This window comes from Zingiber officinale, chromosome 5B (assembly GCF_018446385.1).
Source record: "Zingiber officinale cultivar Zhangliang chromosome 5B, Zo_v1.1, whole genome shotgun sequence".
In the NCBI taxonomy this organism is placed as follows: domain Eukaryota; kingdom Viridiplantae; phylum Streptophyta; class Magnoliopsida; order Zingiberales; family Zingiberaceae; genus Zingiber; species Zingiber officinale.
This window is the reverse complement of record NC_055995.1, coordinates 107,463,308-107,486,916: the sequence shown is the minus strand read 5'-3', so window position 1 is coordinate 107,486,916 and position 23,609 is coordinate 107,463,308. Positions and strand designations below refer to the sequence as shown.

Sequence of the window (23,609 nt, the reverse complement as noted above, 5' to 3'; positions counted from 1 at the left end):
AGAGAAGGGAGAGGGCTGCCAGAACACCAAGGGGACTAATTGGAGGTGGAGGAAGCGAGTTCTCCTCTTCTAACCCAAAGAGGAGATGAAGATGGGATTGGAAGAGCTCATCCTCTTCTAACCCAAAGAGGATTTACAGTAGAGAAGATGGAGTTTTGGTTCCTTCTCTTTTAACCCGAAGAGAAGTGGCCCGAGGTGAGGATGGTGTGAGATGATGGATGGTGAGAAAGAGAAAGAGGCTCTCCTTTTCTAACCCAAAGAGGAGAGATGAGGAGGAGAGAGATGGTCGGGTGATGAGATGGAGATGGGATGTCAAGAGAGAGCTTCGCGTCGAGTGTCTTCTTGTGATGGTGAGCTTCTGTCCATGTATGAAAGTTGGAGGAGAGGCGATAGTCAATGAGGGAAGGTGGTGAAGAGGAAGGCTTGGCCAGCGACGGTGATGAAGGGGATGGAGGCTGCCAATCGGTGGATGGAGGAGAAGGGAAGCGGCGGCGGTGTTGATGGCCTCCCAAGAAGAAGGTGTGTCCGGAGTAGAGCCATCAATTTAGGTTGGGTCGATTGGGTTGGCTTGCCCTGCCAAATAATTTAAGCAGATTGGATTAAATTTTATCAACTCATTTAAAAGCGGGTCTAAGTGGGCCGACCAACCTGAGCCCGTGACCCGCGCAGGTCAGCATGCGATCGACTTGGGTTGACCTGAGGGTTGAGAAGAAAAACAATGTTGAAAGAAATTTTTTCTTAAATAAGTAGAAGAAGCAAGAGTGAGAAATTTAGAGGTGCTTGTTTGGTGTAATTAAATTTTAGAAAAATAAATATGATTTCTACTCTTCATTGAGGAAAAAGTTAATAAACCATAACCAAATAAAAATTCCAAATCATTCATCCTACCACAATTTCTTTATGGACAAGAATCTCCAAAAACAATAAACACACAAAAATATGCTTGATTACGAATCCATGAAAACCATAAGCCCTAAACCCATCTAATCTATAACATAATTTTATTTTTTTTTTAATATTTTCTATATATTTTTTCATTTTTGGTGGGCTCGAGGGTTGACCCATCTAACTCACAACCCGTCATGAGTTGGGTTGGGGATTTCCTAACTCACCAAGATGATGGGCCAGCCCGCGCCATCCTACCAAATCACTGACCCACTACGGGCCACCTCGTTTTGCTATATAAATCAGCTCATTCGGTAGCTCTAGTCCCAAGGTAGATTAGAGTGATGTTTCTTATTGGGTTTTGGCTATTGGGTTTTAGGTTTGATGGAAGGAGTTGATCCATTAGGACATCAAGTGGATCCGGATTTTTTTTTTGGTTTATGGACTTATATCCGAGTCAAATGGATCTAGATTTAGGTTATATGGTTAAGGAGAGTGGTGGTGAGATCTAGATCCATTAAGTATATGAAATTAGGTTTTTGAAATTGGGCTTGAGTATTGGGTTTGAAGGCTCTTGGATTGATTTGGGTTCGAGTTTGAAACCGTTAGAAGGTGAACTCTTGATTGGGTTGGATGAACCCAATTTTCCATTGAACTAAGCTTCAATTGATTTGAACCTCAACCCATTGAGTCGAACCAACCCTCCTTTCTCCAAGTGAACCAACTTCAATCGAGTTGAACCAACCCTCTAAATTGTTGAGCCAAACCAAGATTGAATCACATCAAGATGAATCACCTCTCCTTAACGTTAGCAATGAGTTTAATTGGTTTGATTAGATTCATGTCCATAGCTCTCCTTCAATTTCCTACAAAACTATGCAATAATGCTAAAATTTAGGGAAAGATTATAATGAGCTCAAAATAGATCATACTCATAAATAATGATATCAATCAATAATTAACCATACGAGAGGATAGAAAATGTCAAACAATAGAGTCAAAATAAAATGTCAAAATACTAGTTATCATTAGGCAGGGGAAAGTCTTAATTGGAGGTTAGGTAAGGTAAAGTCCCGATAGGTCTATGGTGTTTGTCCCTTGGCGGCCGACAAGAGGGGGGCCAATTGCCTTGCAAATATGAAAACACTTTTTTCGGATTTTACAGCGTAATTAAAACTAACACTTGCATAAAAGGAATTAAGAAACTAATTAAGAAAAAGAGACACCGAATTTACTTAGTTTGCAATTAGGAGATTGCTAATCCAAGACCTTGAAAAGTGCACTAAGATTCGCGCCCTAGCTGCCCTTGGTGGTCCGGGCGCCTGGATCAAGTTCGAGCACCTGGACCAAGAAAGTCAACTCCAGTTGACATTTTTAGTCCGGGACTTCCGCTCTGGTTCCACTCGCTTGGGTCCGGGTCTTCCACTCCGATTCCTCTCGCTTAGGTAATTTCGGCCATCAGGAATAGGGCTCACCCGAACCTATTTTTCGGCCTTCGAGTAGTCTTCCGCTCCGGCTTCTCGTCCGCCAACGTACTCTTCCACAGCACCTCGTCCCTCGGACGCATCGAACCCTTTGACTCTCTCTCATGTCGTCTTTCTCGCTAGTCGCGTCTTTCACTCAACTTCCTGTGCTTCTAAGTTCTTGCACACTTAGACACAATGCATCAAAATAACAATAGGATCTAACTTGACTTGGTTGATCACATTAAAACTATCACGGGATACTTATATATGGAATAGGATGTCTGGCAAGGGCAAGTCCAAAAGGGTCTAGGGTGATCAGACTCTGCAAAGGGAAATCCTAAGGGAGTGAGTCTTAGGAGGTGAAGTCTTGGAGGAACTCCGAGCATGAAGCCTGGTATGTCAAAGGTCAGGTAGACTTATAGGAGTGTGACTTGATACTAAAGGAGTGACCCTAGGAGATAAAGTCTTAAAGGAGTGAACTCTAAGTAAAATGTAAACCTAGTAGGTCAGGTAGACTTTATAGGATTAGATTAGGTTGTTTACTTGTATTTATATGTGTATCTTGCAGGAACTTGGAGCTGGAAGCAAGACTGAAGAAGCAAACAAACGTAAACTAGACACAGCTAGACCAAGTCCAAAGTGAAGTAGACTTTACTCAAATCAAATCAGACCTAAGCCAGTTCGGTCTTTCGGATTGCTCTTGAGCCCATTTTTTCTTTATTCATTATTCTTCACTTTTTGTCCATAGGAACTTCAAAAACCTCAATCAAGGCAAACCAATCTTTAATGTCCATATGGAAGAAGGTCTCCTTTCTTGCATTCCATTGAGAAAAACCTTCTATTCCAAAGGGTGATAGAAATCTCATGAATAGAAGCTTTCGATTTTAGCTCAAGTCGACTAAATGGGAGATCATTTGAAAATTTCATGAATTGACTACTTTGTCAACTAAAGTTGTGATTTTAATTTGAATCAACTAGACCAATTATATGGCTTTGTCTTTGTAAGATAAAGTTTGTGACTACAAATTTTAGTTGACTAATGACATCTATAGTTAACTAGTGAGGATTCAAAACTACCTGGTGCTCGCTGCCGACAATAATTAATACAATAAATTAATTTAAATTAAAAATATAAATAAAAAAAAGTATGTGAATATTAATGTTTCAAAATATAAAATAAAAGCATTTAATATTCAAACCATTTAAAATTATGGATCGAAAATATTATTGAAGTTGTGAATTATGTAAGGTCGAATAAGCACTAGAGGGGGAGGGAGAATAACTCATTTTTTTCACGTTTTTTGAAAACTCGAGAGATGGTAGTGGAATAATAAACAATACTAATATAATTTATTTTTACTTGGTTCATAGTCTGTGCTGCTAATCCAAGGCCCGAGATCATTGATCGCTTTCGTTGGGCAATCCATTATCAATTCATCAAGTATAAGAATTTGAATATATAATACAATTAACTAAACAATAAACAATAAATGACAACAAAAGGAGATCCAAAGTAGAGAATTATTGTCGGTGTGGCGTTTCAACGTTGTAGAAGAATTTTAGAGTAGTGCGAAGATTGTTTGAGTGTAGAATGATTATATTGAGCTGTTGGTCAAAGGCTTGTTTTGTAAGTCATTCCAAGCACATGGACCAGCTCCAGGTGCCTCCACCAATGCCTATCTAATCCACCTTCATCGCTGAGTTATCCAACTCTAGACACCTGAACCACTTCTGGACGCTTGTATTGCTGGTGTGGCTGCATTTAGGCGAAACTCTATCCGAGTCTCCTTTATCCCTTCCCGAGCGCCTAGATGCCTCCCGGGCACCTAGAAGCTAACGTGTGCTACTCAATCAGAATATACTAACTTAGCTGCATGCATGGCTGAGTTTAGGTCTATCCAGACACTTGGACCCACTTGGGGCGCCCGTACATTCGATCGCCCGGATCGCTTTATGCTAGACGTTCGATCCTCCAGACCCATTTAGACTTCCTTGCAGGTGTACTCCATCTACCAAGTCTTCTACCTGATCCCACCAATCAAGACTTCCTTGTCCTTCTACTGATAAAGACTTTCTTATTGAGCTACCTGCATACTTGGTTAATATCGTTAGATCACAACACAACTTAACTTTGAACCATTTATCAATATCAAAATCAAGTTTTATTATTTAGTACTTCTAATACCAACAATCTTCCCCTTTTTTATTTATAACAAACTAGTTCAAAGTTAAGTAAAATAATCATAAAGAAAATATTTAAAAAATGCTCCCTCTTGATCTCTCCCCCTAAAATAAATGTTTACCCCACCATATGTCTAACACCTATGTACCTGTATTTACCTCCCTCCATATCAGTGGGACTAGCATTAGGGAGGGGGGGGGGGGGGGCGTTAAGGTAGTTGATTTACCTTTTTTTAAGGAATCTTTGACAAAATACTTAACTTTTGACCCCCCCCCTTTTGACATATATCAAAAACTAAATTCAAACTAGTTTTAGAAACATTTCGAAAGACTGCAAAAAGAGTTTTGAAAAATAGTTTAAGGTATAATTGTCAAAAGAAATTTTGAAAAATAGGGAAAGATCAAATTTTAAATATCACTTTAAAGTCAATACCTTTAATCATAAGTTTCCAAAAAAAATCAAAGATAGACAAGTTTTGATAATATTTTCCAAGATAGAAAATTTTGAAAGCTTTAAAAATGGACAAATTTTTGAAAATATTTTCCAAGATAGAAAGATTTTGAACACTTATTAAATCTTGAATAGAAGATTTTTTTTAATTCCAAGTCAAAGACGTTTGTAACTTAACTTGAAATAATATTGAAAAGGAAAAAACAACACAGGCATGAATCCTAGAGTCCAAGCATGATTGATTTGAAATAAAAAAAATATGACTCACTTTAGAAAATAATATTTTTGAAAGTTACTCATCTGTTTTCCTTAAAAAAAATATCTAACCTTTAATTATTAGTTTTCTTTTAATATTCTATTTTTTATTTTTACAATTCCATTTTGTTGAAGGATTCTAAGGCATGAGAATTCATGGTGATAACCATTATTTAGATAGAATTTAATAAATCTATAGTTTTTTAAATTCTCCTCTATGATCACTTCTTATTCTTCTAATTTTTACTTCTTTTTCATTTTCTATTAATTTACAAAAAATATTAAAAATTTTAAATATTTCATCTTTACTTTTTAAGAATTTTACCCAGATGAATCTAGAGTGTTCGTCATTAATTACTAAGAAATACTAGTTTCTACTTAGTGACTTAGCCCCGTTGGAATTGAACAGGTCAAAGTGTAGAAGTTCAAGTATTTAGTTGGTTCAATTTAGATTAGTTGATGCAAGTTGATTTAGTTTATTTTTCTTGTTGACAAATATTACAGATTATATTTTCTAAATTTTTTCTAATTTAGATAGACATCTAACTAAACTATTTTGACTCAATTTTAAAATGAACCTTATGTGATTATGACCTAGTCTTTTATCATAACTTAGTTTCCTCTTGCTATGTCAATAGACACTTAACTGAGGAGTTTGGTAGATTAATTGTGTTTATGTTATTTCTCTTAATTACCTTAAGTGTTCTTTAAGGATGTTTAATATTTTTAATTAAGCATTCAAGGTTTGAGAAAGTTATTAAATAGCCAGAATCAAGCAATTGATTAATAATAAGTAGAATAAACTCAAATTTATCAACTAATAGAACTTTTCGAATAATGAAATTTGAACTCAGTTCGATATTATCTGTTCTGATTACCTTAAATTTTTCATTATTGTCAAATGCAATTGATCCAGAGTTCTTGTGTTTTAGTTTGGTGAACTTTAATCTGTCTTGAGTCATATGTCTGGAGCATCCATTATTCATCATTCATTAGTCCAAAATTTTATGTTCTTACCTATAAAATATTTAATTTGGATCCAACTTAAAGGGATTTTAAGATAGGTGATTGATTTCAACTCCTTATTTTTTATCTCATCCATTCTAGATTATCAAATATGTTAATCTTATCAGTTCTTTGTGAGATGGATACCAATGTAATCAGTTAGATTTGATTAATTAAATTTTTGGATTAATTTAGGTTAATTGAGTAAGGTTTAATTGAGTTTAGTTGATTAAGTTTAATTGATTAAGTTTAATTGATTAAGTTAATTTTGTTTAATTTTATTAAGTCTTAATTAAGTTAATTTTGTTTAATTTTATTAAGTTTTAATTAAGTTAATTTTGTTTAATCATATTAAATGTTAATTAGGTTTTTGTTAAAGTGGTTAAGGTTGTTTTAATTGATTAAGGATTGTTTAATTTAAGTTTTACTTGAGTTTAAGCTTAACTTAGGGTAGGTTTAAATTGAGGTTGAGTTAAAATTATTAAATTAAGTAAAATAAGAATTGTTTTAAACTTAGGTTGAATGAGTTGATTAGGAATTAGATTAAATCAACTTTAGATTAACCTGATTAATTTCATTTTAAGTAATTAGTTAATTTTTCATAATGATTAAGTTTAATTAATTAGATTATTTTGAAATTAACTTAGTTTTATGTTTAAGTTAATTATTTAACTTGGGATTATTGGATTTATTAAATTTTTATTGAATTGGATTAACTTAGATTTAAATTAGGCTTGAGTTAGTTGGAGTAAGTGGTTTAGTTAATTAAGTCAGATTTTAAATTGATTAAGTTAATTTTAAATAGTCTTAAAATCTATTTTATCCTTTTCTAAGTTATATCTTATAGGTTTTGTGAGATGATTATTCACTTTATCTTTATCACTTTAATTTGAATTTTATGGATTGATTGATACTTGAGTTAGATTCAAGTTTAACTCTTGATTAAATAAGTGCACATTTTAAGTTTCAACTTCCAGTCTATGGTGAGGTACAGGGGCCTTCTTGGGTATTACAGTAATCACCACTTCTGAACAAAGCTGATTCGTAAAATTGGACACTTAGCAAATCAAGTGAGAAACACTGGTCTAATAACTAGTGTAAGATATGGCGAGGTAGCTTCGGTTAGTTCCATTTGACTAAGTAGACCAAGCAAGGTATGTCTTACCCTACTTGACTCGTTAGACCAAGATTTCCTAAGGTACTATCATCTTGTCACACCCTGGTACTAGGTTGGGCAAGTCTCAATTAAGCCCAAGTCCTTTTCTAACCGTTCTAAATTAAGCATAAAAATAAGTATGTAAAGAAAGCTGTAAATCAAACAAATATGCAAGTTTATCTAACAACAAAAATAGTTTCTCTATTGGCTCCCCTTGGATAATAATTTCAATAAGGTCTATCTAGGCAATGAATATGACCCTTGGGAATCCAATATTGGTTTGGTTTAGTTTGATTAATCAAGCTTAATTTACAATTGATAAATATGATTTGAAACGAGTCTTAGTCTTATATCCTAGTCCGAATTAATTGTATATGACCCTTTATTTTTCAAGTATCATATCAAGATTTTTAGAACCTATGGTGAATCATTCCAATGATTCTCTAAGTTCTATGATTTGAACTTTTAGAGTGGAATTTTCTTCCTTAAGTTGTTGGACTTAAGTTCATGTTCCACTTTGAACTTGTTCAGTCAAAGAACTTAGGCTTGTCTCATCTTTAAGAATTATTACTTCCTTTTGAAATGACTTGACCTGGACATTATTCTTAGCTAATGTTTGCATTAAACAGTGAATCATATCATATAATTTTTCGACTAAAGGAGAGCATACCTCATTGTTTGGTTCGTCTAAAATGGATACAAATCCGTGGCTTATCTCAGACTCAGCTTCGGATTCGGATTCAAGCTCAGACTCAATCTCGGCCAGATGTTCTCGTGTCGGTAGTGCAAGGAAGCTTGCTTGAGCTTATTCTTCTCTTCCAAGTCTTCTAACGAAGATTCATCTTACATTGCTTTCAATGCCTTCTTTCTTCATTGCTTCTTGGCTTCTTTCATATTTGGACAATTTGCCTTGAAGTGCCTCTTTTTGTTGCATCCATAGCGATTCATTTCTAACTTGCCTTTCGTAGTTGGATTTGGACTCAACTGCTTGACCTTTGTTTGGATCACCTTCTTGATTTCATATTTGGTGAATCCCTTCTTCTTCTTGTATAGCTTCCAAACTAAGTTGACTAGCTTGGCAGTACTCTCATCATTATTTTTTGAATCCAATTGATCTTTGGATTCAAGTTCAGTTTGGTACTTTTTCCTTGGCTCCTTTGTCTTGATGTTATCTACAATCAAAGTGCTACCTTTCTCAACTAGGCATGCATTAGTATGCTCATGTAACTCGAATGCAGAAAATAACTTATCTAATATAAGAATTGAAAGATCCTTGAAAACCTTGTATGCATCTACCATAGATATCCATAAGGTGTTCTGAGGAAAATCGTTAAGGGTATACCTGATAATATTATGGGTTTTTACTTGTTATCCAATTAAGTTAAGACCATTGAGCAAATCTTGGATACAGGAGTGAAGCTGGCTTGCTTATTCTCCTTCCTGTATTTATTATATAATTTATTTAAAATTAAGTCCCTTTTGTAAGTACCCCGTGGTAGTTTTGATGTGGTCAACCAAGTTAAGTTAGGTCCTATTTGTGTTTGATGCCTTGTATCTAAGTGTATAGGAACTTAGGAGTACAAGAAGTTAAGCGGCAAATGTAGTGGACGAGAATGATGGCATGGGAAGGGAGCTAATGGGATCGCTACATCAGAGAGACAAGGAGCTGTGGAAGAGTACACCAGTGGACGAGAAGGACGTGCACGACGTTTGAGAGATGATAAGCTAGGGAGGAAGCCTGCTCGAGAAGAAGGTCAGAGTTGGGTTCGGGTAAGCTCAACTCCGATTAACCGGAGCATCACTCACACGAAGAAGATCAACTAAGAAGTTGATCTGCCTCAGGGAAGCACCTTCAATGGCTTGGAAGGCGCCTTCCATGAACAGTGTTGAAGGTGCCTTCCAGCCTATTAAAGGGGCTTTCAAATGACCATTAGCCAAAGATAAAATTTTATCTTCGGCGATGAAACTTATCTTATGGAAGGCGCCTTGGACCTATTTGAAGGCGCCTTTGAAAAACAGATAAGATTTTTCAGGAGCTATAAAAAAACCTCTAGAGCTAGAAATTAAAATACAACTTGAATAGCAACTTCTGTATTCATTTCCTAGTTTATTTTTGAGCTGTCAAAGAGTGTAAAAGGTTTCGCCACCTTCAACGAAAAAGAATTTTTAGTGCTTTCATCTGCCTTGAATTAACAATCACCTAAATTGTAACCCAGTAAATTTTGGCCTTCTTACTTATTCTTTTAAGTTGTTATTATTTTTATGCATTTTATTTTTATTTAAATTAATTTGCATCCTTGCTAAGCAAAATAAGAGATATTTTATTTAACTCTAATTTCAGACAATTCACCCCCCTCTTATCGACCTATCGGGACCCAACACCTTTTACTTATTTTCATGTCGGAGGTACCTTCGTGTAGCTTAATCAGCTTGTTCCATAGTTCTTTAGCATTGTTGAAAGGTTTGACCTGGTTTAACTCTTCTTTGGTTAGGTTGCATTGTAGGGTTTGAGTTGCCTTAGCATCGGCTTTGACTTTCTTCTTTGTTAGTGCTTCCCATTTGTCGTAGGGGAGAGGTACTCTATTTTCGGTGGGGAGTGTGAATCCAATCTGGATCACGGTCTATATCTCCACTAGGGTATTCAAGTGATACTCCATTCAGCCTTTCTAGTAGCCAAACTCTTCGTGGAGAAAAGAGGTGTGCGGGTGATGCTATAGCCTTCTTAATGACCCATCAAATCAAATCTTGTACATAAAAAAATGAGGGGGAAAAGACGTCCCAAGACTTGGTCTTTGATTAGTAGTGCCGAAGAAATAAACTAATAAGAAAAAAAGAAAAATGGCTTGAGTAGTGTTGTACCAATTTTGAATAATTAAAAAAATGAAAGATTTATCAGAAGAGGTGATTGCACTAATTTTGACTCAAGGTGAAAAATAAAAAAAAATTAAGAAGAGAAAAAAATTGTCCAAACGGTGGTTTCACCAATTCAGAGCACCCTCACTTGGATACTAATTGTAAGATTAAAGAAGCGATAGAGGGGGAGTGAATAGCGCGTTTCAATTTTTCATGTTTTTTGAAAACTAGAGGGATAGCAGCGGAATAATAAACAATACCAACACAAGTTCTTTTTACTTGGTTCACAACCTGTGTTGCTAGTCTAAGGCCTGCGATCATTAATCACTTTTATTGAGTAATCCACTATCAATTTGTCAGGTATAAGAATTTGAACATGCAACACAATTAAATAAACAATAAATAATACCGACAACAAAAGGAGATTTGAAGTAGAGAGTTATTGTCTGTGTGGCGTTTTGACATCGTAGTGGAATTTTGGAGTAGCATGAAGATCGTTTGAGTGTAGAATGATTATATTGAGATATTGGTCGAAAGCTTATTTTATAGGTCATTCTAGGTGCCTAGACTAGCTCCAGGCACCTCCATTGAAGCCTATTTGATCCACCTTCGTCACTGAGCTATCCAACTCTAGGCACCTGGACCACCTCCAAATGCCTGCATCGCTGACATGGCTACATTTGAGCGAAACTCTATCCAGGTGTTCTATATCTGTTCCCAGGCACTTGAATCCCTCCCAAGCACCTGAAAGCTGACGTGTGCCAGCCAATCAGACTATGCCAACTTAGCTGCATGTGTGGTTGGGTTTAGGTCAATTCGGGCGCTTGGACCCACTCAGGACGCTCAGACTTAAAATCACCTAGGTCCACTTCGTGCGCCCGGAGACCCATTCTCCGGCCAACTTCCGGCTTTAAATTCCTGCATCACATAGTTAGCACAACATGTATAATAAAGATAGTATTTAATAATTTGATAATCTCCAAACTATTCGGTCCTGACTTTTGGATTTCCCGTGAAACCCTAGGCCGGACCAACATTTACTATTTCCTTCAAGGAAATGTGTCCTCATCTACTCTTCTCAAGAGAGTTTACCTAACTTGTCAAATATCTAGTCCTCTCAACCTATTTAGACTTCCCGCTTAGCATATGATCTATTGGTGCAATTTACACTAACGGTCTAGCTCAGGTTTTGATGAATGACAAATGAGTTGAGTTAGGTATTATCGTAATCTAATGTATTTACTGAGTGCATAGCTTTCTGGATGTTTAATTCCTAATTAACAGTCACTGGATGTGTGATTTCGATAAGTCGGGATGTGCGATTCCCAATTGGTGAAGACCAAATGTACGATTTCGGTAGATCGGGATGTACAATTCTCGATTGGAGAAGACCATATGTGCGATTCCGGTAGGTCGGGATGTTTGATTCCCAAAATCCGGATGTGTGATTTCAGAGACAACTCTACACCTGGTAAGTAGACATAAGTCATTGGAGAAGAGTGACTAAGTGAGAGCTCGCCCCCGTTCGAAGGGACAGTAGGCGTCAGTCTAATTTAGGTCTATTTCAAATTCCTAAACTGAGACCTTGACTAGATCCTAGTCTCGAGGAGACAGGGTCTAATTACTACTCAGTATTATTATGCTAACACTTGTCTTGTAGGTTAATACTTGGTTTATTGGACTAATATATTTTACAGGGCAAGAAGAGCACAAATAGCCTTGGGTGAACAGTATCCGAGGCGCCTTCCAGGGGATAGAAGGTGCCTTCAAGCATTGGAAGGTGCCTTGACACTGTTCATGGAAGACACCTTTGATGCATGGAAGGCATTTTTCATAGGATAAAATTCAGACTTCGTCACAAATAAGAATCGGGCTGCGGGATAAGATTTACCACATTGAAGGCATCTTCAAGGCTTTGGAAGGCGCCTTCCATGTTCAATAAAAGGAGTACTTGCCCAAGCCATCACATCCATCACTAATACAAGCTTCTGCACTTCTGATTGAGGCTCTGACTGCTTCGGCTTCCTACTACTGTATTAAAGAAGTTTGTCTGCCACCAAACAACCCTTTCGAGTTATCCAACCATCTTCAGCAAACCAACTGCAACACAAGAATGTGCCCTAAAGTATTGGTAAATTTAATAGTATTTCATTCCTTATATTACTGTTTTAAAAGGGAAGTGTAGGCTGTTACACTGTCCCTATCTTTTGTATTCGATTACCTCTTCCGACGGTTGCGGAAGAGACGTTTAGTGGATTACCCATCGATAGGTCCGCAGGACCTGAGTGTTGGAGTAAGAGTCATCGAAGGTTCCGAACCAAGTAAAACTGACCATATTTGTTTCTGTCTTCTTACTGGTTTTGTAATTTCTATGTTTTTCTACTGCGTACTTTGTTTTCAAATTCGAAAAGAACAAGTTTTTCAAAATCAAGTGATTCACTCCCCTCTCATGTACAACTCGATCCAACATGATCCTCTAACCCCATGGTTTCCTCTCGATGTCTAGTCCTCCAGACTCGTTGACCTACTAGATGTCTAATCTTCCAAACCCATCTAGACTTCCCGCTAAGTGCATTTGATCTGCGAAGTCTTCTGCCCAGTCCCACTGACCAGGATTTCCATGCCCAGTCTCATTGACCGAGACTTCCTTACCCTGTCCCACTAACCAAGACCTCCTTGTTGAGCTACCTGCATACTTAGTCAACATCATTAGATCACAATACAATTTAACTTTGAATCCTTTACTAATATCAAAACTAGGTTCGATTAACTAGTACTTCTAGCACCAATAATTTTTTTAAAAAAAAATTAACTTATTAATTATTATATCATTATTAATTTTTCAATCAACTATGAAATGGTAAAGTATAAAAGTTGTAAAGCATATTTATTGAGTCATGTGCCTCAATCAAATGACTCAATTCTCGATAAAAAAATTTTCGGTAGTTAAAGAGACAGATGAATCTTGTGATATGTATACTAAATAGAGGAAATAAGGAAAAGAAAGAGTTTCAATATAAGGATTATGAAATTGAAGAAAATTAACTTATATGTGAAGTTTGTCATGTATATTAGCAAAGTCTATGATATATATACTTTTCATAAGACTTATAAATAGAAATTTTAATGCAAATCCATCCCTATTTTAGAGAGTGAATTCTATTAGACTAGATCATTAACAATGGTCAAGCTATTAGTATTAGCCCTAGTACCAATTATGAGATGATTGTAAATGACTCTTATTGTATCATATTTCATTACTAATAAAAGGCAAAGTTGGTTATTATATTTATTTCAATTCAGTGCCGATTGAATAAGTATAATAATGTCCATGGGTAGTAGGTTCTTATCTACAACATATCAATTGGTTGAATTGATAGTGAGATATTGTAGATATACATAGAACACTACTCTTAACTATTTCTAGTCAAGCATTAATATACAAGGACAATATTAATGTGTTGAGACTATCATATAGGTCAACGGATGATTTAATCTCACAAGTCATGGATATGAAATATTAAGTTGGCACATGAGTATATATTAGAAAATATATACTGAATGACTCGTCATGAGAATATTTCATAGATCATTATATGAGTGTCATAAACATTCTCATGTGACTATTGATATGAATAGTGCTTAGACCTGAAGTCATTATGGTTCCCTACATAAGGAGTTGTATACTTTGGTATCGGCAAACGTCATCTGTAACAAGGTAGACAATAAAGTCGATCACTGGGTATGCAATGAATTATGCGGAGGGATGTGAGTGTTGTAGATGAGATCTATCCCTTTCATATAACGAAAGCGATATCTGTGGGCCCCTTGATTAGTAGAACATAAGAAAGCATGACCATGCATAAATGAGTCAATATGAGATATTGAGCTTATTTGATTGAGTGTGTCTACTTAGAGATCAAGAAACACAAAGGTTAATAAGAGGATGATACGGTCTATACCTCATTGATCAATCTAGATATCAAGGATAGAGGGACCAAGTCATACAAGATAATAACCACGGACAGGTTAGGTCGGATCTCGACTTTCTCGTCACTTGGGTAGCAATGATGATTTGCTAGATGTCACTCATTACTTATGTATCTAAATGTTGATTTGGGTACATTGCCAACGTTACGAGAACCTATTGGGTCACACACAAAGAACAAGTAGATATGGAGATGGGTTCATCAGATTAAGTTTAATCCGAATTAGACTTATTGAGTAAAACTCAATTGGATCTAATTATTGGATTAAGTCCAATTCAAACTAGACTCATTGAATCAATTCGAATGATTGGAATGGTGATTCATTGAATTCAAAATTGCATGAGAATCAATGAGTTAGACTCATTGGGTGAACTTGAGTTCACCAAGGAAGTTAAATGGTCAAAATTGAACCATTGGATTGAATGGTCAATTTGGAGCCATTGGATTGGAAGATGAAAGGGTAAAAATCCTTGGTATTGATGAGATGGATATATATATCATTTTGGATGATATTTTCAGTGTGTGAAACCTTTAGTCTTCTTCTTCTTCCTCCTTCCCTCTCTTGGCCAAAATCACCTTTTGTGGTTGCTAGCACAACCTTAGGTGGTTTCCATCTCTATCTTGTGAGTTTGTGAGATAAACGAAGGCAAGGCTTGTTCGTGTGGATACCGTAGAGGCACAAACGTATGATCGTGCTGAGATCCAAGCTGTCTAGAGTTCGTGAGCATGCATCAAAGGTATAACCACTATCATGCAACTTAGTATAGATTGTTTAAGCAATGTTTCTTCCCTTCGCATAGATCTACTGGATAAAGGAACTAGAAGTTTTTCCGCTGCACTTTCGCGTGTTTAGCGCCCTAGTTCCTTACACAAGCACTATAGCAATAGAAAATGGCTGAAAAAGATTATGAGGTAATTAAATATTAAATCTATTATTAAAGTCATTGATTGTTTATTTCATGAGAAGACAAGATAACTGAGCAAAGTGACCATATACTAAGACTTGAGAATAGGTATCATATATGAAAATAGATTTAGTTGTCAGTACATCTCATTATCAAAGAAGAGAATGTACCAAGTAATTATATAGTTAGACTTGGTACAGGTATCAGATATGAGAATAGATCTAATTGTCAATACATCTTGTTATCAAGGAAGGGATCTAGTTATTTATATGAATATGCTATACTCTTACTCAGGTTTGTTGTACAAAAACAAATATTGGGGTAACCAAAGAATCTAGGTAACATAGTACGAACTATCATTCTTGACTGATAAATAATTAAGAATCAAGAAAAAGAGGGGGAAAGCAAAATGGAGAAAAGGGATCATCCTATCTGAATGAGGGAAGTTGAAAGTTGGGGATGGGGTGACTATTGATGGGACGAAGACCTTAATCCTACAAAATAAAACTAAACTAGGGAAGGGGTCCTTGACATTGGCCCTCCGACGCTCAAGTTAGAATCAGGAAGAGAGAATGAGTAATCCAGAAATAGATAAATCTTACCTTTCCTCATACCTAGCTACCCTTTTATACCTTTCTTTGTGATCGTTCATCTATCCTTATTTAATGATATTAATTACTAGAGGGAGACTTCTTTGATTTGACTTCCATGCATTAATGATAAATAGAGTGTTATTCTTTATCTTGGTTTTTTCATATTTAATGATAGACGAAGTATTCTCTTTTGTTTTCTCGTCCCCTCCTATGTAATATCATTCCTTGCGCCGGACGGGTGGTCCGAGCAGCTCGTTTACCTGTCGTCCGAAACAATCGATTACGGGGTTGTCCATTCGTCCGACCGACCCATGATGACCATTCTGTTAGATTATATAATTTATATTATATAATCTATTAGAATTAGTTGTTTATAGCCTTGAGGACAATTTAGTCTTTTACCTTTTCAATTTAGGGTTTGGATTTAGTCTTTTACCTTTCCAGTTTAGGGTTTAGATTTTTTCTTATAATTAACTATATAAAGGTATTGTACTCTTTATTTCTTAATCAATTTTGGATTCAATAATATGGTTAGTGTTTCCTTCTCTTAATTTCTACATGGTATAAAAGCAAAGTTCTCCTTCTCTGACCTAATTTTTCTACCGTCCTCTGTTATTGTTTCCTGTTGTTGATGCCGTCTCCTACTGCTGCTATTGATTTCGGTGTTGTCATCTATTTTCTGTCCTGCTTCTGTCGATTTCGACGCCGACATCCTGTTTTGTCAATTTCAACACCGACATCCTGTGTTGTTAATTTTGGTGTCGGCGTTCTTTTCTGCCGATTTCGATGTCGATGCCCTATGTTGCCAATTTTGGCACTGACATCCTTTTCCTTTTCTACTAATTTCGACATTGATGTCAGTTTTTTTTTTACGAATCATGCAAATGTGTATCCTTACAGTTTAGTTATTCTGAGAATTATTCATTCTGTCATCATGCCTGGTTGTGCAGATGCTTCATGGAAATCTGATTCATATATGTTTGAGTAGTTTCAATAGTTTCTTGTTTTACATCCCTCTGCCATGTCAACTTCCTCTCATATAGGTTTGTCATCGTCTGGTATTTCAGATATATCTTCGTCCTTATGGATTTTGGACTTTGGTGCCTCCTATCATATGTCATCCAATTTGTCATATTTTATTTCTTTTTCTTCCAGTTCATTTATATCTATTGTGATTGCTGATGGTACTCCTATGTCATTAGCAGGTGTTGGTTCAATTGTTACATCTTTTTTATCTCTAACTAATGTTTATTATATTCCAAGTCTTACATTTAATCTTATTTCTGTTAGTCAATTATGTGAGTCTGGATACCTAGTCTCTTTTTCTTCATCTAATTGTTATATTCAGAACCTGCGATCTCAGAGGCTGATTGAGACCGGTCATAGACAAGGAGGACTCTATGTTTTAGATCAACTCAAAGTACCAGAAGTTGTAGCTTCAAGTGTGGATTTATCATCTTCATTTGAGTCGTTAATCTTCTGATTTTTATTTGTGGCACTCCCGTTTAGGTTATGTTTCAGTGTCTCGTTTATAGTTTTTAGCTTCTACATGAGTATTAGGACCTTTAAAAAGTTCTGATATTTCTGATTGTAGTGGTTGTAAATTGGCCAAGTTTTCTGTCTTACCATTTTCTAAAAGTCTTTTTTTCTTCTTCTTCTCCATTTGATCTTATCCATTCTGATGTGTGGGGGCCCTCTCCTGTTCCTACAAAAGGAGGTTCAAGGTATTATGTTTCATTTATTAATGATTGCAGTCGTTACTCTTGGGTCTATCTTATGAAACACAGGTCTGATTATCTTACAATTTTTAATAACTTTTGAGCTCTTGTGAAAATTCAACATTCTAGTGTCATAAAGTGTTTTCATTGTGATTTGGGGGGTGAATACACTTCAAATCAATTTTCACATTACTTGCTTCTGATGGTACCATTCATCAAACCTCGTGTACAGATACTCCTGAACAAAATGGCGTGGCTGAACGGAAACATAGACATCTTGTTGAAACAACTCATTCATTTTTATTATCTGCTAGTGTTCCTAGTGCCTTTAGGGGGGAAGCAATCCTTACTACTGCTCATGTCATTAATAGAATTCCAACCTCACACAATTCAGGTTTGTTACCTTTTGAAAAATTGTATGGGTATGCTCCTGTCTATTCCTCTTTGCGTGTTTTTGGTTGTACTTGCTTTGTCCTTTGTCCACATGCAAAGCGTAATAAGTTAGCCTATCTGTCTGCTCTTTGTGTCTTTCTGGGTTATGGTGTTAGTCCAAAAAGAATATCGTTACTTTGATCCTGTTAATCAAAAATTATATGTCTCTCGTCATGTTGTGTTTCTTGAACATATTTCATTCTTTTCTATTCCTGCTAGTTCGCATAATATGACAAAGTCAGATCTACTTTGCATTGATCATTTCAATATCGACACAGAGGAAGCTTCACTCACAGCTCCTGCTGGTAGCTCAACTGAATCTGATACTTTGGTTCCTGAGATATCCGCTCCACATGCTCCTCCTTCTGCCACCACCCAATCATCTCCTTAGATTGCGGATGATCCTTCTCTCCACTGTCATCAATCCATTCATGTTCGTAAGTCTACTAAACTACCAGATTTTGCTTACTCTTGTTAATCTCATTCTTTTGCTTCATTTGTTGCATCTATTCATTGTCTTGTTGAGTCCGTATCCTGTAGAGAAGCTGTTTATAACCCACTTTGGCAGAGTGCTATGGCTAAGGAACTAACTGCTTTGCATCAGAGTCATACATGAGATTTGACCCCATTGCCACTAGAAAACTATACCATTGGTTCTCGTTAGGTATATAAGATCAAAATTAAATTTGATGGATCTATCGAACGATACAAAGCTCGTCTTGTTGCTAAAGGTTATTCTCAGAAGTATGACATGGATTATGAGGAAACATTTGCTCCTGTTGTAAAAATGATGACTGTTCGTACTCTGATTGTGTTGCTTCTGTTTGTCGATGGAGAATATTTCAGATGGATGTCAAGAATGCATTTCTAAATGGTGATCTTCATGAAGAAGTTTATATGACGCCTCCTCCTAGTATTTCACACCAACCTGGTGAAGTTTGTATGCTTCGTAAAGCGCTTTATGGTCTCAAATAAGCACCTCGTGCTTGGTTTGAGAAATTCTCTACAGTGATTACTTCCTTTGGTTTTCATTCTAGTAATCATGATTCAACATTGTTTGTCAGATGTATAAGTGCATGTCGTATTCTTTTATCATTATATGTTGATGACATGATTATTACTGGTGATGATTTTGATAGAATTGCTTCCTTGAAGTCTGAGTTGACTCATTATTTTGCTATGAAAGACTTGGGTATACTACGCTACTTTTGGGGCATTGAGGTTGCTTATTCCCTGAAAGGTTATCTTTTATCTCAGTCAAAGTATATATCTGATTTGTTTGAGTGTGCTCATCTTACTGATAATAAGGTTGTTGATACTCCTATTGAGACTAATGCTCGATATTCTCCATCTAATGGCTCACCTTTGCCAGATCCTAGTTTGTACAGAACTATTGTTGGAAGCTTAGTTTATCTCACCGTGACTCGTCCAGATATTGTGTATGTTGTTCATGTGGTTAGCTAATTTGTCGCCGCACCAATTACAGTTCATTGGGCTGTTGTTCTTCGTATTCTCAGGTATCTTCGGGGCACTTAATTTCAAAGCCTTTTATTTCCTTTTAGTTCATCTCTTGAGCTGCGTGCATACTCTGATGCGGATTGGGCTGGTGATCCAACAGATCGCAAATCTACCACTGGCTTCTAAATTTTTCTTGGTGATTCCCTCATTTCTTAGAAGAGTAAAAAGCAAGATGTTATTTCTAGATCTTCCACAGAAGTTGAGTATCGTGCCATGACATCAACTACTTGTGAGATAGTTTGGTTGCGTTGGTTGCTTGCAGATATGAGTATCTCTCTTCATCAACCTACTCCGTTATATTGTGATAATCATAGTGCTATTCAAATTACGCGCAATTTAGTTTTTCATGAACGGACGAAACATATTGAAATCGATTGTCACATTACTCGTCACCATCTTCAGATTGACACCATCACATTACCTTTTGTTCCTTCAAAATTACAGATTGTTGATATGTTTATCAAAACTCATTCCGCTTCGTGCTTCCGATTTTTATCTGACAAACTCTCAATGCTTCTGACTGTAGCATCGTAAGTTTGAGGGAGGATGTTAGATTATATAACTTATATAATCTAACATCCCCCTCAAACTCGTAATGCTACAGCCAGAAGCATTGAAATTTTGTCAGATAAAAATCAGAAGCGCGAAGCGGAATGAACCTTGGTAAACATATCAGCAATCTGTATATAATCTATTAGAATTATTTGTTTATAACCTTGAGGGCAACTTAATCTTTTACCTTTTCAGTTAAGAGTTTGGATTTAGTCTTTTACCTTTTTAGTTTAGGGTTTAGATTTTTTCTTATAATTAACTATATAAAGGTCTTGTACTTTTTATTTCTTAATCAATTTTGGATTCAATAATATGGTTAATTTTTTCCTTCTCTTAATTTCTACACATTCGTCTGATCGGCCGAGTGATCTACTCGGCCACTCCTTTGTCGATCAAGATAACTAGACAGCCACCTTTGGCCGAGACTCTTTCCATAAGCCCTGACATTGACCATCTTGACTTTGATCAACACTGTGTCAACTGACCCGTGACAAGTAGGCTCTCCCTGATTGCCGCATCAAGGGAGAAGATTAATATTTAACTTGATCAAAGATGTCATACTAGTTGATATTAATTCTGGCTAAAGAAACTAAAAACTTACTTGAAAATCATGCAAATAAGGATGTTAAGATAAACAATCTAGCTTTAGCATGATTTGTAGCTCATCACAGCTTTTAGATGCAACTACCATAAAGGGATATTCTTAAACGCCTAAATCCCTCTTCTTTTCTACTCTCGCTAGGATTCCCATGAAAGAAGTCCATTCACCAAATCCCCTCACTTTCTCACCCTTTTTCCAATGTATATGTAACAACAATATAGGTATAGGGGTAACGCTAAAAGATCTATAGCTCTAGCCCAGGGCCAGACCTTCCATGAGGCCAAGGAGGCGGCCGCCTAAGGGCCCACCACAGGAAAGGGCCCATTTTTTTAAAAAAAATTATAAAAAATAAGGTCATGCCGATAAACCCTATTCTTACAGAGGCAAACACCGTCGATTCTCAGTTTCTCACGGAGGCGGCACACACCGACATTGCAACACACGAGCACACGATTTCTTTAATTCTTCTCCGGCGTTCTTCCCACTGAGGCATAAAAAGAAAAGATTGGGAGCAGTGCCGTGCAGGATTTGGTTAGGCATCTTTTTGACTTTTTGCATCATTTTCTAAACATTTAAGTTGAATCTTCGTTAGGCTTTATCTTTTTGCATCATTTTCTAAACAATATGAATCTTCCTATCTCTGCTTTACTTTTGTGTTGGATGGTATTTCTCATGATCCTTAACTTTATGGGATTTTGATAATTGATTCTATTTTTTCTTATCTCCGCCTTGTTTATTGTTCTCTAATTATTTAATTTTGGTAGTCATGTGAAGTTTGATATTGATATTAGGCACTTTATTTTATTTGTCGAATACTAAATTTAATAAACTCGGTCTTTTTTCTGGTAAAGGTTGAACCTAATTTGCAAAAGTATTTTATTGTTCTCTAATTATTAGGAACTCTTTTAATAATTTGTAAAAAGTATTTTATTGTTCTCTAATTATTAGGAACTCTTTTAATAATTTGCAGGAATAATAAAAGAATATTGAAAATGCCTCCTAAATATCTATCTGGAGCTCAAAAGAGAAAAATGAAACAAAGGGAGGAAGCATTAACTCAAAGTCAAGCCGGTGATATTAACAAATATTTTATTAGAAGTAGCAGAATAGAAAGAGAGGAATTAGGGGATAATTTGGTGATTGAAGAACAAAGCCACAATGAAAATGAAGAATTGGTTGAAGCTGCCAATTTGATTGAGTCGAATGAAAACTTAGAAGAAGACTCTCAACCTGAAAAATTAAATTCGACTATGAATTTGGAGGATCCTGGAAATTGGAATAACATTGATCAAAAATTGAGAGATTACTTAATTGAAATGAGTCCAAAAAGAGTGAATGATTTTTTGTTTCCTAAGGATAGTAACAATAGGCATTTTGATTCATCACATTATACACGGGTAATGGCAAATGGACAAACATTAGATAGAAGATGGCTTGTATATTCTATTTTATTGGATAAAATATTTTGCTTCTGTTGCAAGTTGTTCAAGACTGAACAAATGATGAGTAGAATGGGGATTTGGGTAATGATGGATACAAAGACTGGCGTAATATGCATAGAAGTCTTAAACAACATGAAGCTAGTAGAGACCATATGGATTGCATGATTGCTTGGGTTGAATTAGAAAAGAGGCTGAAAAAAAATCAAACAATTGATTACAGTATGCAACTTCAAATCAACAAAGAAAGATAACATTGGAGGCAAGTGTTAACAAGAATAATTTCCATTGTGAAAACACTTGCCAAAAATACTTTGGCATTTCGAGGGGATGATGAGAAACTTTATGTCGAGAACAATGGGCTATTTTTGCAAATGATAGAAATGGTTGCTGAGTTTGATCCAGTGATGGAGGAGAATGTTCGACGTTGTGAAGCAAGGGAATCTCAATATACCTATTTTAGTCCAAAAATTTAAAATGAACTGATAGAGACTTTGGCAAATGAAGTGAAAAGGGCAATCATTGCAAAAGTTAAACATGCAAAATATTTTTCAGTAATACTTGATTGTACTCCAGATGCAAGTTATCAAGAACAAATGTCTCTAGTGCTACGATGTTTGGATGATTCGACGAACACACCAAAAGTAGAAGAATATTGGGTTGAGTTTTTGAAGGTGGATGACACATCAGGTCTTGGGTTATTAAGTGAACTTCTAAATGTGTTAACTAGAGTTAGACTTGACATTGATGACATAAGAGGACAGGGGTACGACAATGGGTCTAACATGAGTGGAAGACACAAAGGTGTACAAAAAAGATTGCTTGAAATAAATCCGAGAGCCTTTTACACACCATGTGGTTGTCATAGTCTTAATTTGGCTTTAGTTGATATGGTGGAATGTTGTCCTAAAGCCAAATCCTTCTTTGGAGTGGTGCAACGCATCTACACATTGTTTTCTTCCTCTACAAAGAGATGGAAAATTTTTAAAGATAAGGTGTCTGGTTTGACCGTTAAGCCATTGTCACTACCCGTTGGGAAAGTCATGATGACAGTGTTAAAGCCATAAAAGAGCAAATTGTAAATATAAGAGATGCTTTACTTGACTTGACAGAAGTTGCTGAAGATTCTAAAACAAAGAGTGATGCGGAGACCTTAGCACTATATGATCTTGAGAGTTTTGAGTTCTTGCTTGGAATGGTAATCTGGTATAATTTGTTATGAGCAATAAATACTGTGAGTAAGTTTATTCAATCTGAAGATATGGATATTGATATTGCGATCAACCTTTTACAAGGACTTGATCAATTTCTTGATAAGTTTAGAGAAGAGGGGTTTGCTAGTTCCATGAATGAAGCTGTGCAAATCACAAGTGAAATGGGAATTGAACCTAAATTTCGAGAAAAACATATCATTCGAAGAAAGAAACAATTTGATGAAAGTTACAATGATGATGTGACACGATCCGGTGAAGAGTCTTTTAGAGTTGAATATTTTCTGTTTATAATTGATCAAGCTCGATCTTCTCTTCAAGTTCGATTTGAACAATTTAAACAATATCAAGAGATTTTTGGGTTTTTATTGAATTTGGAAAAGTTAAAGAGTGAGCCTT

General features: G+C 35.9%; 1 protein-coding gene across 1 annotated transcript; it reads left to right on the top strand.

The window, feature by feature from the left end:
* Positions 1–439: 439 nt before the first annotated feature.
* Positions 440–22,167, top strand: LOC121986900 (zinc finger MYM-type protein 5-like). Its single transcript, XM_042540828.1, has 2 exons — positions 440–519; positions 21,531–22,167. The coding sequence occupies exons 1-2, from the start codon at positions 440–442 to the stop codon at positions 22,165–22,167; spliced, it is 717 nt and encodes a 238-aa protein (XP_042396762.1).
* The last annotated feature ends 1,442 nt before the right edge of the window (positions 22,168–23,609 follow it).

Bases quoted from the DNA above. Each gene is read 5' to 3' on its own strand.
- LOC121986900 (XM_042540828.1), top strand. From the start codon at position 440: ATGAAGGGGATGGAGGCTGCCAATCGGTGGATGGAGGAGAAGGGAAGC. The intron at 520-21,530 runs GTGTGTCCGGAG...AATAATTTGCAG, and splicing joins GATGGCCTCCCAAGAAGAAG to GAATAATAAAAGAATATTGA.